A 16701-nucleotide genomic window follows, 5' to 3' on the forward strand; every position below is an offset into this window, starting at 1 on the left:
ATTCAATTAGTTCCTGGCTTTTCTTTTGTCTTAATTTTCTTCTGTATGTCATAATACCTTTAAGTATTTCAATGGTTACAATAATGAAAGTGAAGGTGATGCAGCAGGGTTAAAAAAGTTTATGAGCCTAATTACTGATGCTTATTAGTCTCTGTAAACTCAATCTGTTTACACCTCGGTACAGGTATGTGCCTTTCATTACTACCATTTTCCCCCCTCCAAATCAGTAGCTTAGTAGACAATTCATTTTCTCCAATTACAGTAAAGTGAGCTGCAAAAATATGTCAAAGGACATGCTTACACACCTTATGTACATTTCTTCTCTTTCAATTTCTTTGTAGAAATTCTGAAATGTAAAATTATAATTCGGTTTTAAAGACTTTGATTTTGCAGTGTGTCATGTACACAGAATACATACTAAATTCAAAGTCGTAAGTGCACAATATCAACCTCAAAAATTGCAAAATGAAATTTGCCTCTGGTAGAGAAGCCTGTAAGTTCTTTAACTATAAAATCTAAAACCATGATGATGCTTCATTGCGTAACATTTTAGGGCTTACGTTCCACTGCAAAGGTTCTGAATCAGAATCACAGTGGTGGGAAAAATATACTTCAGACATTTGCAAGTCACACAGCATTAACTGCTTTCAGTTAAAATTTGGTAACCTACAAAAACATCATTTTAAAGTAATTGTTGAACTAAGGTTTTTAAACGTTAAACCTTGAGTAATAAGTCATTCACTCTTGAATTCTAATATTTTCTTAAAAAATAGAAAGTTAAAATTGTTCCTTTTTCGGTTTTTATATACCACATCTCATCCTACTGTACGAAATCCCTGAATGCCCCTGGCCTTGAGACAGACAGAGATAAAGTACTGCAAATATTGAAAATGTATGATATGAAACATTAGAAAAGATATTAAAGATGCTAGGATTTACCAATTTTCCCCCCAACTGTCACAACGAGACACTGGTCCTTTAGGAGGAAAAAGGCTAGTGCACCTGTGACTAATCTGGGTTTAAAAGAAGGCACCTAGCCCATATAAGTGGGGAGAGACTGAAAAGGAGTCATCAGAAAAAGGACAGGTAAGGTAAGGCTGTCTGGGAGTGAAAGATTGACAGGTAAAATCTGCCAGAGACTAGGAGACTGTAGAACAGGGGTGAGCAAACTATGGCCCGTGGGCTGGATCTGGCCCACAAGCCATTTTAAGCCAGCCCACTAAGGGCGCTGTGTGGGGGCCGGACCATGCGGCTCGGCCCAGGTCCGGCACTCTGGCCACAGCGCTGGGTCGGGAGGCAGACCATGCGGCTTGGCCTCACTTCCGTCAGGGCACTGGGTCGGGCTCCAGACCACGCAGCTTGGCCCCGTTTCGGCCGGGGGCCGGACCACGCAGCTTGGCCCCGTTTCAGCCGGGATGCTGGGTCAGCGGCTGCACCACACAGTTCAGCCCTGCTCTGGTGCTCTGGCCAGGGTGCTGGGTCAGGGGCTGCACCACGCGGCTCGGCCCCGCTCCAGCGCTCCGACCAGGGCGCTGGGTTGGGGGCCACACCACAAGCTTGGCCCTGCTCCAGCCAGGGCGCTGGGTTGGAGGCCTCACCATGCACCTCCTGGAAGCAGCAGCATGGCCCTGCTCCAACTCCTACATGCTCCAATGGCCCCCTCCAGAGGTCCAATGGGAGCTGCAGGGGTGGTGCCTGTGGATGGGGCAGCGTGCAGAGCCACCTGGCTGTGCCTCCACATAGGAGCCAGAGAAGGGACATGCCACTGCTTCTGGGAGCTGCTTGAGGTAAGCACTGTTTGGTGCCTGCACCCCCGAGTCTCTCCTCATGCCCCAACCCTCTGCCCCAGCCCTCATCCCCACCTGCTCTCCAAACCCCTCGATCCCAGCCTGGAGCACCCTCCTGCACCCCAAACCTCTCATCCCTAGCCCCACCCCAGAGCCCGCACTCCCAGCTGGAACCTGCATCCCTTCCCGCACCTCTGCCCCAGCCCTCATCCCCCTCCCGCCCTCCAAACCCCCCAACCAGAGCCCTCACCCCTCCTGCACCCCAACCCCAATTTTGTGAGCGTTCATGGCCCACCATACAATTTCTATTCCCCAAAGTGGCCTTTGGGCCACAAAGTTTGCCCATCCTTGCTGTTGAAGGTCCCTAACAGAAGCTGCAGGTGGTTCCTGGGGAAGGCTGAAAGCAGGAGACAAGCAAGAGGGTTTGCTGGCTGACCTCGAGAAGCCAGAGAACCAGGGCCAAAGGACTGGAGGGCTGAAGGCCAGAGGGCAACAGAGGGATTTTCCTGTTGACTTTTAAGCGAGAGAGCCAACGCTGAGGACTGACAGTAGGGGTTTACCTATTCAACATCTCTACACTAGATAGTTGGACCCAGGAGAACAGTGAGAGGCTTGGGGCAGTGATAGATATGCCCCTAATGAGGATGAACTCCCTGCAGAGCAGTGTGCAATTCAGCTGGGAGAGCTGGAGTGGCTGTCCTAGTAAAAGGACTGGAGACGACTGAAGAAGAGCCCATGTGCGGTGGAAGATGCCAACGTGTGGTTTGTGCTACATGGACAGACTAGAGGATGTAGGCAGTGCTTAATTTGTAATGAAATTGGGGCTGGGGCTCAAGCAAGCTTTTTTACTTTCGTAACTGACACGGCTAGCCCAGAGGTGCCGAGGTTATGAACTGCCAAGTCTAGAGGTGTCGGGCCTCAGCCCTGGCAAGCCCTAGCCCAAATTAAGCACTGGATGTGAGGTTTTAAGGACTATCACTCTGGGTGTGAGAAATGGACTATGGCTGCACTCATAAAAAGAAACACTGAAAAAAGCCAGATGACCACTCATGTCTGCACAGATGCAACACAGAAAAGCTGTATTTGAAGAAAGCTCGAGACCTACTGGAAACTCCATGCTTTGCAAGATGGGTGGGTTATTGAGAGAAATTTTTCAGTTTCCATTTCCAGGGTTGTGTATCCCACATCTTTTGCTTTGAGCTCTGTATTCAAATAAACCCCAGTCACACAAAATTCCATTGTGTTTTCTGTAGTTAGCCCTGTTTGGGTTCAAAACTCTACAAAATTGCTGAATTCCCAAGGAAAATCATGTGAAACCACTAAACCAAGCTGTTGCCAGCTGCTCTGCTCTTTACCCTGAGCTCCGGGATCTCAGAAAGCACCGAAGTATTACATAATTAGCCTATAGGAGCTGGTTCCTAGCTCTAGTACAGGGCTGGGCAAACTTTTTGGCTGGAGGGCCACATCAGGGAATATAAATTGTATGGCGGGCCATGAATGCTCACAAAATTGGGGTTGGGGTGCGGGAGGGGGTGAGGGCTCTGGTTGGGGGTGCAGGCTCTGGGGTGGGGTTTGGAATGAGAGGTTTGGGGTGCAGGAGGGTGCTCCAGGCTGGAATCAAGGGGTTTGGAGAGCAAGAGGGGGATGAGGGCTGGGGCAGGGGTGTGGGGCATGGGGAGAGGCTCAGGGATGCAGGGCTCAGAGCGGCGCTTACCTCAAGCGGCTCCCGGAAGCAGTGGCATGTCCCTTCTTCGGCTCCAATGTGGCGGTGAGGCCAGGTGGCTTTGCACGCTGCCTCATCTGCAGGCACCGCTCCTGCAGCTCCCGTCGAAGTGCCGGAGGGGACCATTGGAGTGCGGCCATGCTGTGGTTTCCGGGAACTGGGTGCAGCGGCCACCGACCCTGTGTCCCGGCTAGAGTGCCAGAGTGGGGCCATGCCATGGAAGCTGTGTTGTGTGGCCCCTGACCCAGTGCTCCGGCTAGAGCGCCGTAACGGGGCCGAGTTGTGTGCTGTGGCCACCGACCCCACTCCCCAGCGGGAGCTAGTGGGCCAGCTTAAAACGGCTCGTGGGCCGGATCCGGCCTGCAGTTTGCCACCCCTGCTCTAGTAAATATGAACTAAATTCATCCCTGTGGCAAAGGGCAAGTGCAAGGCCTACGTCCCATTTAAGCCCTACTTTGAGGTTTTAAGAAGGAATTAAATGGTGAATTGACGTTAGGCTGGCCCTCTGTACAGGGATGAATTTCGCCATAGGCACACTAAGGATGAAAAGATTATGTTAAACCCAAAGGCTGAATACATATTTAAAATGAGACCATGTTATCTAATATGATTTAAAATCTATGAGCCAAGCACTGCCCTGAAATGTTTGCATGCATCTCCCAAAGACTTCAATGGGAGTGTTGTGTAGGAGTATCTCAGGGCAATTTGGCTCAATGACAATAAATCCCCCACAAAATTTACCGTATGCAAATATTTGAAATATTGAGATCACATCCAGTATAACAAAAAATCAGCAACAGAAGACACTATTACAAAAATTTGTCTCTAGATAGATGAAGAAAGAGGAGTATATTAACTGAAAGACAAGATGTGGTTAGAGTGACACCCAAGTGTACATTTAGAATCCCACCTAGCTGATATGACAAGTTTTACTTAGCAGGATTCTCTGAGTTGACATAAAAGGAAAAACAATAAGCACAGGGTATGAAGAATGGAAGGAAAAATAAACCTCTTTCACACTAGACTTTTCCAGTTTTATAAATTACTATAACTTGTTTTATATCTTCTTAAAATCACTGCAAATGCCTCTTTATTTTTGTAACTTCTCTGTCAGTTACCAACAGGCAGCATCTTGTCACTCTAATTCTAGTCAGAATGGCAAATTGCCTCTTCCATAAGCAATCTCATTCCTTGGATCACTGATCAGTGGCAACTTCAAGAGTTCTCCTCCTCAGATATAAAGTGCTCAGTCTCTGCTATACAGACACGAGAAAAGCAAACTCTAATGCAACTTTCTAGATTGACATCTGTATGCTGTGCCATTCTGTCACATGGGTGTGGCAACTGAGCCAAGTAATCCAGTTGCATGCAAATTTAGTTCAGAGTTAAATCTGGTATTCAGTTCATACCTCTGATGTCACGAAAGAAACCACTACTAAGGCAAAAATCTCCCCTGGCCACACACGTGGGCACGCATACACCTACAATGGAATCGACATGAACAAGCACCCGAAGAAGAACCTGGTGATATTCTGAACCAAAAGAGCTCTCAACCATTCTTATAGCTGCTTCCATCACTTCACACTGACTCAACAGATATTTTAGGCTTCAAAGTAACACACAGGTAACAATCCTGGTAACTGACTACACAGATGATGATGTGGTATATGGGTTGTACCGACAGCAGCTGAGGATGACTACATTACTCCCTTTCTAAATTTAAAAAAAAAATATGAAAAACTAAATGTGACGAACAATATTTGTCAAGAATTCCCCTCTTTAAATCAGATTAATCAGCCTTATTTTTAACAGGTGGGTGAAAATCATAAGATCTTTCATTTAGAACAAACAGAAGCTTGCTGTTAAAATTAAAAATTCAATACACATTCTAAATTTAGCCAAATAATTTCTTCTCACTCACCAGTACATTGACAGTGCAGCTCATGCGATTTTCTTTATTTTCATCGTGCATTATAGTTCTGTAATCCAGCAGTCTTTCCATGAGACGGACAACAAGTTTGACAAAAGTTTCTCCATTTTTAGCAAGATATTTGTGTTTTCTGCAGTGCTCCAAGAGACTGAAAAATAATTGCACACTGCTTGTTAATCACACTCAAGAAGAGGTACTAGACTAAGGTGCAATTTTAAATATTTTGCACCATTAAAAGATTTTAATTATTTCTGGGCTACAAAGTTCATTGTAGTCCAAATATATTCTGACATAAATGCCACTGCTAATCAACACTTACATTTTGTCAAACAACACTTTGTACTGTTCATCTCCTCTGCCTCCTTCTACTTCATGATCCAGTTTTGTGATGATCTCGTTTTCAAACTAGAATAAACAGAGCAAGCATAAATAACCAGTATGCAAATATTTCATTTTATTACTGTATCACTAATGGCTGATAGATTGGTTGGATATCTCTATGATATGTTTAACCACTATTTTTAAGCCTGATTGACTTTAAAAGTCTGCAATCTCAGATATCCATTATGATCTGCTGCCCTGTAAGGATTTTCATTTGAGAAAACCACTGGTCATGTTATTAAATGAAGCTTAAATATATGCATTAGGAAAATCTAAATAAGGTAGCTGATGACAGGAAGGGGGGGGGAGCGGAAAGAGCATACAGAGCAGGACACACAATGTCGCCTGCAATGATTACAACAGCAACAAAGACAACTCAACTGAATGAACATCCTACCATCTCTTTTTGTAACACACTGTAACACACCTAATAGACAGTTTCAATATCATTCCTGAAGGGAAGAGAGTCCTTTTGAATGGGTTAAGATCTGTATTTGTATTTAAGAAGTAATACGAGTACATACTCAAAGGGATATTAACTATTTTAATAGCGGATTGGATAATTCCATGGATTTTTAAATAGTACAAAGCCTTTTGCCTCTAGTTGCCATGAATCTGGTCCAGGTTGGTAGTAAACTAAAGTTGTAGGTACACAGCCAATATATATTGTATACAGGGAATCAGTGGGAGGGAAGAATGGAGTGAAACTGTCTCCATCACAATGAATAGTCCCATTAGGTCAGAGTGGGAGCACATGGTAGAGCAGTGTACTGAACTGTCACTGCACGGCTCCTTGAGCTAGTCATCTTTCACAAGAATTAAACTTCCTCAATTGCTTTAAATATACAGAGGTGTATTTTCTCCTGCATTTGCATCTCTTTAATAGTAGAGTAGACAATAAACATATTTCTATGAAACAGAATGTCTCACCACAATTTTAGTCTAACAAACTATCATCAATAACTTAATTCTCAGTTAAACCATGGGTCATTTATGCCACTCTTGTACCCAGCAGGGGCCTTAAAGTGGGACTAAATTACATTTGCACCTACTTTATGGTCTGTTTATACTGGCAGAGCAGAGTACCGTAACCGAAAATTCAGTCCTAAGACTACTATTACAATGCCATATATATTACAAATAACTAAGCAAACACACATGCCTTTACCACAAGGGACAATAAAAACAGGACAAAAAAAAGCACGACTTTAAACAAGTGTAAAATAGAGACCAATTGCAAAAGATTTAGATGAAGTCTAAGCTCTGGACATATGTTTTTCATCAAATGTCCTATACCCAAAACATTGTGAAACTGCCACGAAGAAAAATTCCTTCCTACTCCCCCATATAGCAATCAGGATAACTATTTGCATAAGGACAAAGATCAACTCACATCAACAGTAATCATTCAGTAGTTAAATAACTGCAATATGCACATGATATGTCAGAGACCAATATGGGAAGGGCCAAATGATGTCAGTGCTTACCGAGAAAAAGCTACGGGAAAAGTTGGCGAGAAGAAGCATCCTGCAGTGGGCAAGAAAGTGGATATGTATGACTGCCTCCCATTAGCAGCCTTTCATGGCCCCTCACACACCTGAAGCAACCATAATCAAGAGAGGTTTGGAAACACACCAGTCTCAGGCTAGCAGAATTCACATACAAATCCTGGCCATTTGGCTGAATAGAATGTGTGGGAGAATCTGTCTTGCTCTTAGCAGTCCTACAGATGGCAGGAATCTGTATCTATGAACAGCTTAGTAGCAACAAAGAAAGTCTAAACATCCACTCTTTAGAGTCAAATTATTTGATTCAATCTCTTAACATCTTGATGTGCCTGCAGTAACTCTTCCAAAAGATCCCTAGCATTGTTTGCATCTCCCCATAAGAGGCCCAGTCCCCCTTCAACTCCCAGTCCCAGGCTCGCTCTACCAGGTTCCTTGACCCAATTTTCCTTCCCCAGTCTGGGTCCTGTCCCCTCTGCTTTCAAGTCAGGTGGCTTCCTCCTCCATACTGCCTGGGAACAAGCAGGGGAAGCACTGAGAGCAGAGAAGAGCCAGTCTTTCTGCTCTGAGTTTGGTGGCTGATGCTGCCATGTGGCGAGCAGCAACAGCCAGAAACAGCAATTGCAGGAAAGTCCTGCTCAATCCCTGAACCCCTAAAATGGAACATGCTCAGTGCAGACTGAATCTTAATGATCATTTAGCTGCCAAACTCCCAACAGGTCTCCAATGAGCATGTGTGAACTGAGATTTTCCAAAAGCTTATAACTTGGACAAATTTAGGCAACTTTTTAGGGAACAGCAAAAGGCACATCCCTGACTCCAGGGTCCCAGGGAAACCCCTCAGCCAAATATCAAACCCATGTTTCAAAGCACAGAGGCTCTAGTGCAGTAGTTCTCAAACTTTTGTACTGGTAACCCTTTCACTTAGCAAGCCTCTGAGTGTGACTCCCTCCCCCCCAATAAATTAAAAATCCTTTTTATATATTTAACACCATTATAAATGCTGGAGGCAAAGTGGGGTTTGGGGTGGAGGCTGACAGCTCGTGACCCCCCATGAAATAACCTCGCGACCCGCTGAGGGGTCCTGACCCCCAGTTTGAGAACCCCTGCTCTAGCACTTCTCAGTAAAGTGATTCTAGGATTTATTTTTAAAAACATGGGCAAAAATAGTATATGTTTCCCTAATATCACTCTCTGAAATTGGCTGAATCATTTTTGCTGAAGCTTTAACACACACACACACACACACACACACCCTCCCCCCCGAGGTAGATAGGCAGATCTGGAAAACTTCAGCCCAAATGTTTAAAGTTTGGTAAAATTATAAGCAACTGAAAACAGGGGTTTATAATTAGATGTCTCAAGCAACCTTAACTATAGGTAGCGCGGTTAGCACCGCCTATAAATATATAATATTTACAATATTAAAAATCACCTGAGTATCCAAGATATAGTGCATACTACAACCATTTTAAATGCTCTTTTTGGCCTGATATTAAAAAGTGAAAGCCCCACAAAAAACAATTAAAACACAAGTTGTGGAGAATTTTGAATTTCCCCTTCTGTGCCCCAGCTGAAAAAAGTGACTCTTAATATATTACACGTATTATTCCAGAAATTAAATGAAATTGAGAAAAGGAATCTACCACTTCTAAAAAGCAAATACAAACTATGAAGCCCAACCCTGTAGTACAAGGACAAGTCCAATAATACTTAAACTACTAAGTAAAACAAAAGTCACAAATTTCATGTTCTCTAATGAGGCACAAAAAAGAATGATCTTTCCTCACCTATCTGAAGAAATGACATTTGCTGCCAGCATCAGCTCTCTGTGTGCTTTACCTACTTGTTTGCCATCACTCATAAGAGGAGGAGCATTACACTTCACATACAGGATCTTCAACATTTTGTTGACATCCGGATTACTCAAATCACATTTCACCTAAATGCAAATTCCTATAAATTCTAGCTCCTTCTGTAGACCCTAACACTATGGTCTGGGTACCCAGCTATGGTGGCACATCCCTCTGATGCTTGCTTTAGGTTGGCTGAGTGGGCTGAACAATGCTGATGTATACTAAGGTTATGGCAATCGCTGTGGGGACTGGCGAAAGGGAATGATTGTGGAAAGGCTTGTTTCCTGGATCCTTGCTATGGTATTTGGAAGGAAACTGACTGGTTTAGATCAAATAGCAGGCACAGGCTGAGAGTACACTACTGAATATTACTTTCAGGGTCTTTTCACAGAAGATTAAAGTATCAATAGTGGCCCTAGGTTCATGTTGATAAATTCAAGGCTTATAAAATTGTTGATTAAGGATGATGCCCCAGCATTGCCTATATTAACTATTCAGGGAGACTGCATCTGATGTTAGGCAAGCGTTACTTGCAATGAAGATTTTTCACATTATTTTGCATTAAAATTGCTCAGATTCAGACTGAGCAGTCTGCCTCTACAGTGGTGGAACTAATTCTTCAGGGAACAAGTGCTGAGTCCGTGGTGTTTAAGTTCCAGTTGGTGATACTCATGGAGGTTGTATCTGGAAGTTTAGGGAATGTACTTGTCAGGACCTATGAGTTAGATCCATATCCTTCCCCTGGTTTGTGAAAGCCAGCAGGGTGGTGTTGGGACCACTACTGGAGATTATTGTTAACTCTTCCTTAGAGGTAGTCAAGATGTCAGCTTCATTTTAAAATGGTTGCTAGATCTCTGAGTCAAGAAACCATCCCTTGATGTAGACTATCTACCCAATTATTTCCCTGCTTAGTCTGCCATTTTTGAGAAAGACTACCATGACATCTGAAGGGAGGATATGCCCACAATATGTGGCATCCTCAGGTCTTTTTTAACACCATGAATCAATTTGTTTTTTGGCCTAAGAACAGTATGGAGAGACTACTCAGGTAGCTCTGGTTTATGGCTTCCTTCTGCCAAAGGATGAAGATCAGATGCCCAAGCTAGTATTTTTTAGTACACTCAAGCTGCCTGAAATATCACTAACTTTGTGAACTCACATTTCCCAAATGAGAATCTCAGAGCTGCAACTAGGAAATAAGTTCAAATAAAGAAACAAACAAGATTTCACATTAAGTTTGTACCAAGGTTAGCATGAACCTTAATGAAAACTTCAAGTAGCTTCAGCCCCTTCTTTCATTATACCTCTACAACATCCATCTCCAAAGATGGACCTAGGACCAATTACTTACCACAAGGTGATTTTGTTGTTCAGTGACCTTTACTACCTTACCCCTTTTCTCGATGTCACTGTGTGGGCCAATCAGCTGTCTTTCAAAGAAATCAGAAGTCAGGAGAATGTTAAATGCCACTGATACTTCATCCCTAGAAAACCCCTTATGATAAGCTACAGAACAAAGTCCTAGACCCTTCTGGGAAGAGGGTTGAGTTTGTGGGGTTGTGGGGAGTGTAATCGCCCATGTCACTGCAGCATTGTAAGATCTTGGAGAAGTCACAAACTTGTGCCTCTGTTTGCCCATCTATAAGATGGGTATATTAAAACTTCCATATACACGGATGTGACGTCACTTGAAATTGCCCTGTTCTGTTCATTCCCTTTGAAGCATCTGGCATTGGCCACTGTCAGAAGACAGGATATTGGGCTAGATGAACCATTGGTATGACACAGTCTGGCCATTCTTATGTGATGTCTGCGTATCTGTTGGGTTATAACTACATTATATCAACGTATATTCCAATTTCTATGGATATAGGACAGATGTGCTGTGGTGTCCCGTGGGGCTCTTTTCTTAGGCCATTACTTTTCAGTATTTATGTGCACCTCTTAGCTTTAATATCATAAGAAACTTGTTGGAACTTTCATGATTACACCAATGACACTCAGCTACTGGATACTATGTTGGTCCTTCTTATTTCTGTTGTTCAGCCTTAAAGTGCAGACATGGACATCTAATTTCTTTATGCTCAGCACTTTGGGGTATTTTTGTGGGGAGAGTGAAGAAATTCTGTGGTGTGTTATTTTACAAATAAGGAACCTTCTTTCTATATTATTTCATAAGAAGTATGGCAACTATTTTGAAAAAAAATAGGTAATAGTTATTTTTGACTAATTTCTTATATTTTTTGTTAACGATTCTTTTCTCTCTTGGTGAATATGCTAATTCTACCTATTACCTGTTCAAGGTTAAAATGATCTTTTACACTATTATAATTCCAAATTTGGATTTTAGTAAGGGTCATTTGAACCAGCATGGATTAAAGATGAGTCTTATCCAAACACCCATTAAATCTGGGAAATGCTGAGATCCTGAGCCAAACTATTCAGCTAGTGCCCATTTGTAGTTGTGATAAAATGAAAGCCTCATTGGGGCCTTCATCCAAAACAACACAGTAATTGCAAAAAGTTCCGTTAATTATTTAAAAAAAGAGATGGTGGTAATATCTGGATTTGACTCTGTTCTTCATGGCTCAAGTGAAGAGAGGAAGCAGTGTCCTAAGAAAGGCTATTTTGTGGTATTTTGGGCCAGCTTGGGAATTAAAAAGCCTGTTTGACTGAGATTTCTAGGTCATTTTTGTGGATTTTTTGCAGGTTCCGTTCCTACTGCCTTTATTCACAACTTGGGGCTGAAGGATTGGCCCTGTGCTTTAGATAAACGTTTACATTTTCTGTGATATTCTGTTCTGACTTGGACCCAAACTGAATCTTTTGTGGTATGCCCAGGGACATCACTATAATACTCTGGGTTTTTTTTGGATCTGGCCAAAGTTATTTAGGTACTCAGAATGGAATAAAATTCTGCTACCAAGTTCTTACCTGTACCACAGAGTCTTGTTCCAATATTTTTCATTATTTTGAAAACTTTACACTAATTTGTTGCTGAAGCTTATATTGATTATCAAATCACTCTTTAACCTCTTAACATGATCAAACTGTCCAAGTCAATTAAATGACATGGTGATCCTTCTATGCACCTGTGATTTATTGATGTGGAGCCTGCGGTGAATCTAAGTTTAATATTTTGCTCATGACGTTGTAAAATGCCTTGAGATGTGGCTTCATGAAAGGTGCTATACAAATTTACTGCTGCATTTATACAACTTTGTTTCCTTAGCTAGGAAGATCAGACTGTTAAATTGAAATTCGGATAGCTTACTAATAAATGTAAAATCTGATTTCATTCCTATTAACTTAGCAATGCTCCTTCAGACATGCCAAAGCTGCAGAAAAAAACGCAAAAACTGGGCTTGTTTTTGGCTTAACTGGCTTGTGAGTTGCTTGTTGGCTAGTTTTTTGCTTGTAGCTTGTTTGGCTTGTAGCTTCTTTTTTTTGATTGGCTCCTGGCAAGCAGGGGCAAGGGAGAGGGGTTCACAGCAGGGGGTTCACAGCAGGCCCACCACAGTCCCAGGGGGCTCTAGTCACATAGCGTGATCAGGTTCTTAGGGATTGGCTTGTTTTGGCCTTGTTTTGAAATGGGATTAGCTTGATTTTTGGCTTATTGTGAAAGTCGGGGTGCTTATTTACAACGTGAATGTTGGCAACTGTGGGCTCCTTGTGTGTATATTGATTTTGTACACCATACATTGGATAATTTATATAATCTTAAAATGGAAAGTCAATAAGAGGATATAGCTTTACTATAACACTATTATTTTCATGTCAAACTTTTAACATGAGCACAGGAATTGGAAAATCATCATTAGCAATGGGTGAACCAAAAAAGGCTCAGAATACTGGTTCAGCTAAGTACCCAAGGATTCTACTTGCTGAGGTCTGGTTTGGAAATCTCACATGATTAAGCTTTTTCTACAGAATTCTCCTTGGTGTAAACCTAGATGGAAAGTCCACGCACATCAATATATTATGTTTGCTTCTGTTCTGTCCCACACCAGGTAGCACAGAAAGGTGCAAAGTCATATAAAAAAAATTGAACTAGCACCTCAAAAAAGTTCTCTTTTGTTTGGTTCATGTTTTGAATGAAGTTACAAGTCTGTTTTTATTTTAATCCAGACCGGTTCATCTAACATTAATTACACTATTTTAACCCCTAGGAACTAGCTAGCTCCCCAATGAAACAATTCTAATTGGCTCTTTTCTCAATTATTTGTAGGTCACTTTGGGGTGTTTACATGCAATTTAAGAGAGGATTTCTAGCAGCAGGTCTGGATGTGAGTCCTGTCTTGCACATGGTGCCAGCCTACCTCACCCCTCTGCTGATGGAAACCCTCACTGATCTTCGGAATGCACTCTCCAGTGTTCCTTCTCCCACCTCTCATCCCCCATTCCCAAAGGACTCTCATTCTCAACTTCAGAGAGATAAGGCTGGAGTTAGAGAAGGCAGAACAAGGAGACGAGCAGAAGTGAGGTGAGAGGGGAAAGCAATGGGATGGGTCCAGGGAACGAGAGCTAAAGCTTTGAGCGTGCAAAGTCGGACAAGAAAATGAATGGGAAGTGTGTCCAAAGAATGTGAGACAGAGAGAAATCAGGTGGTACAGTCAAGGTTGTAGACCAGTGGTGCCTCAACTTGTTATGGTATGGGCCACCTTTTGTAATATGGTCATCTCATGGACCACCTTCCATCCTGCTGCTACACGTGACCTATCACCACTACCTGCCTAGGATTGGGACTGTGATAGTCAAAGTGATTCTCCTCACTATCCTTCTCTGGCTCTGACATTCCCTCCGGTCTTTGAAGTGTGGAGTGCACTGATGGAAGGGAGGCAAGGAGGGAAGCAGAAGAGAAAAGGAGGCAGCTTCTTCTATGGGGAAGCCTCAGTGGACCTTAGTGGCAAGCCCATGCTCCTTGTTTTGTGGTGTGTCCTAGCTGGAGCTGCATACAAAAGGTGAGAGAGGGGAAGTGGGCAGCATTACTTGTCTGCCCAGATCTCCACATATCATGATTTGGGAACGTATAACTTAAAGACAGTACACAATTTTACTGATCTTCTGTTCTTTCTCAAGGCTGCAAGTACAGTAAGGGTAAATACAGTCATGCTGTCTAAGACTGTTTTCACCAGAAAAGAACAATAGATACTGAAATAAAAGTAGTTTTGGTGAGAGTTGACTGTTAATAATATAGGCCACATGTTCTAGTATTACAATTCTGTGAAAAATATATATTCTTCCCACACATTATAGGTTTACACATCTGCTGGGGAAGTGGAGCCAATTTAAACCCTTGCTGATGTGACTAATAAGGTTAGATAATTGTATTTCTGGCAGATTAGTTAAACAGCAGCGAACTATTCAATTCTAAATTCTCTTTGCAAGCAAACCAGAACAATAACTAGCAGTTGCATGTACATAATATAATGCAGGACACACACACACACAAAGTATGAAAGCCTACCTAGGTACTGGTAATATTTCTTGAAGAAAGTATGAATACCTTTCTCACAATGCATAAATCTATTTTTGTTATTGGGAGCAGGCCACTCACCATAACCTGTAAACAGCAAACCAGCAATGGCCTGCATGACAAGACAGGAAAACCTCTGTCTGCTCAGCATAAGAAAGCATCAGGGAGCAGGAGCTGGCTACCTTCTTCTCCAGGCTAGAGTCAGCCCCAACACTGGCTTAAGGCCCTGAATCCACTCTGCGCTAGTGGAATATTGCCAAGGCAGTGCAGGGCTCTGCAACACCCAGACAGCTTGGTGAAGGGGAAAAGAGGCAAAGGGTCTGGCTGCTGTTTAGCTATACCAGTGAAAACTTCCTCTACCTCGAGGTAATTCTCTACTGGCCATATACAACTGCCTTTCAGCCCCTTTGGGGTGCAATCTAATTAGAGGACCAACCCACTGAGTTGGATGTTGAACGTGAATCTTTTTGGTGAGGTATAAAGTGGCACACATGTATCGAAAGTTGAAGTTAGACAGGGGTATTTTAAAACACATACTCACTGATTAAACAATGTGGCTATGTCACATTCTATGCCAAATATAGTCTAAGGTCTTGCTTAAATGCTGGAGTTTAACACCAGCACACAGATGTGAACACAGTGATGTTCCTTGCAAACTATAGATCTCTTGCACTTATACATGAAACTATGAACGGACAGATTGGATATTTTCTGTTAGATATAAATATGCATTCTGAATGTACTGTACAAGGAGCTTATATATATATTATGCTAATATTGTATTCATAATGAAGCAAGCTGTTGTGACACGAGGATATAAATATATGGAATATTTCTATCTAAAATCCAAAACATCTGTGGTTTAATCATGAGGCATATTTCTTCTCGAAAAGGGAAGAAAGTTTACATTAAATATTTAAGTTGTTCATCTATTAAAATCACCAGACTATTCTATGCAAAGAAATATAGAGCCATAAATTAAACAATAATGCATCCTTATATAGTTCATGATCCATACAGTTACACAAATAAAACAAACAACAAGTAACAAAAGTAAGCCTCTGACATGAGAATGTGTAAATGGTATCTCATTGAGCACTTCAGATTTTTGTTTTGTTACTTTTCATTATGGCATAGTTACACACAACGTTAACATACTACACAGTACGTTACTTATTACTGCAATAACATCAGAGATAAATATAAAAACTGATTATTGAAATTGAATTGAATCAAAATACTGATCAAAAGTTCCTCGTTCATTGCAATGCAACTGAAAATTAATACAGCTAGTCATGTTTTATATGTTTAACTGATTCCTTGTAGGCATTCATTTATTTTGGCTATAGATATGTTAGAAGCTTGTTATGAATACTAACTTATGAAAAATAAGTCCAGCACAGAATTAGATTAGTCCCCATCCAATAACTACCCTGCACCTTTAAGCAGGGGGTAGGGGGCATATTTGGCTGGCTGGCCAAGTGAAGGGAACAGTGCTTTATGGAGGGGCATCTTTCAGGCCTTGCTATCTCTGTACAGATGAGTGATAGACACACACCAACTCCTGAGTCCTCAGACTCTTAAGGCAGAGGTGGGCAAACTATGGCCCGCGGGATGATCCTGCCCGGCCCTTGAGGCTAGCCCCCAGCCCCTCCCCTGCTGTTCCCCCTCCCCCGCAGCTTCGCCGCTGCACGGTCAGTGGGGCTGCAAGCTCCTGCCGCTCTGAACGGCATGGTAAGGGGGCGGTGGAGGTTGGGTAGGGGGCCCCGGAGGGAAGTCAGGGGACAAGGAGCGGTTGGATGGGGCCGAGGTTCTGGGGGGTGGGGCGGTCAGGGGTCGAGGAACAGGGGAGGTTGGGTAGGGCGTGTGAGTCCCGGGGGGCCTGTTGGGGAGGGGATACGGGGGGGGGCAGTCAGGGGACAAGGAGCAGGGAGGGGGGTGGCTGGTTGAGGGTTCTGAGGGGGGCAGTCAGGGAGCGGGAAGTGGGAGGGGGCAGGGGCCAGGCTGTTTGGGGGGCACAGCCTTCCCTACCCGGCCCACCAT

General features: G+C 42.9%; 1 protein-coding gene across 2 annotated transcripts in view; it reads right to left on the minus strand.

Annotated features, from left to right (window-relative positions):
• DOCK1 (dedicator of cytokinesis 1) overlaps nt 1-16701 on the minus strand; it is a 540600-nt gene that overhangs the window by 91986 nt on the left and 431913 nt on the right. For both annotated transcript variants that reach the window (XM_074959163.1, XM_074959164.1), the window contains exons 34-36: nt 5760-5845; nt 5432-5588; nt 306-346 (exon numbers count right to left, since the gene is read on the minus strand). In XM_074959163.1, the coding sequence (XP_074815264.1) occupies nt 306-346; nt 5432-5588; nt 5760-5845 (284 nt within the window). The remainder of the gene's footprint in view (nt 1-305; nt 347-5431; nt 5589-5759; nt 5846-16701) is intronic.

Source organism: Natator depressus, chromosome 7 (assembly GCF_965152275.1).
Source record: "Natator depressus isolate rNatDep1 chromosome 7, rNatDep2.hap1, whole genome shotgun sequence".
NCBI classification, from domain to species: domain Eukaryota; kingdom Metazoa; phylum Chordata; order Testudines; family Cheloniidae; genus Natator; species Natator depressus.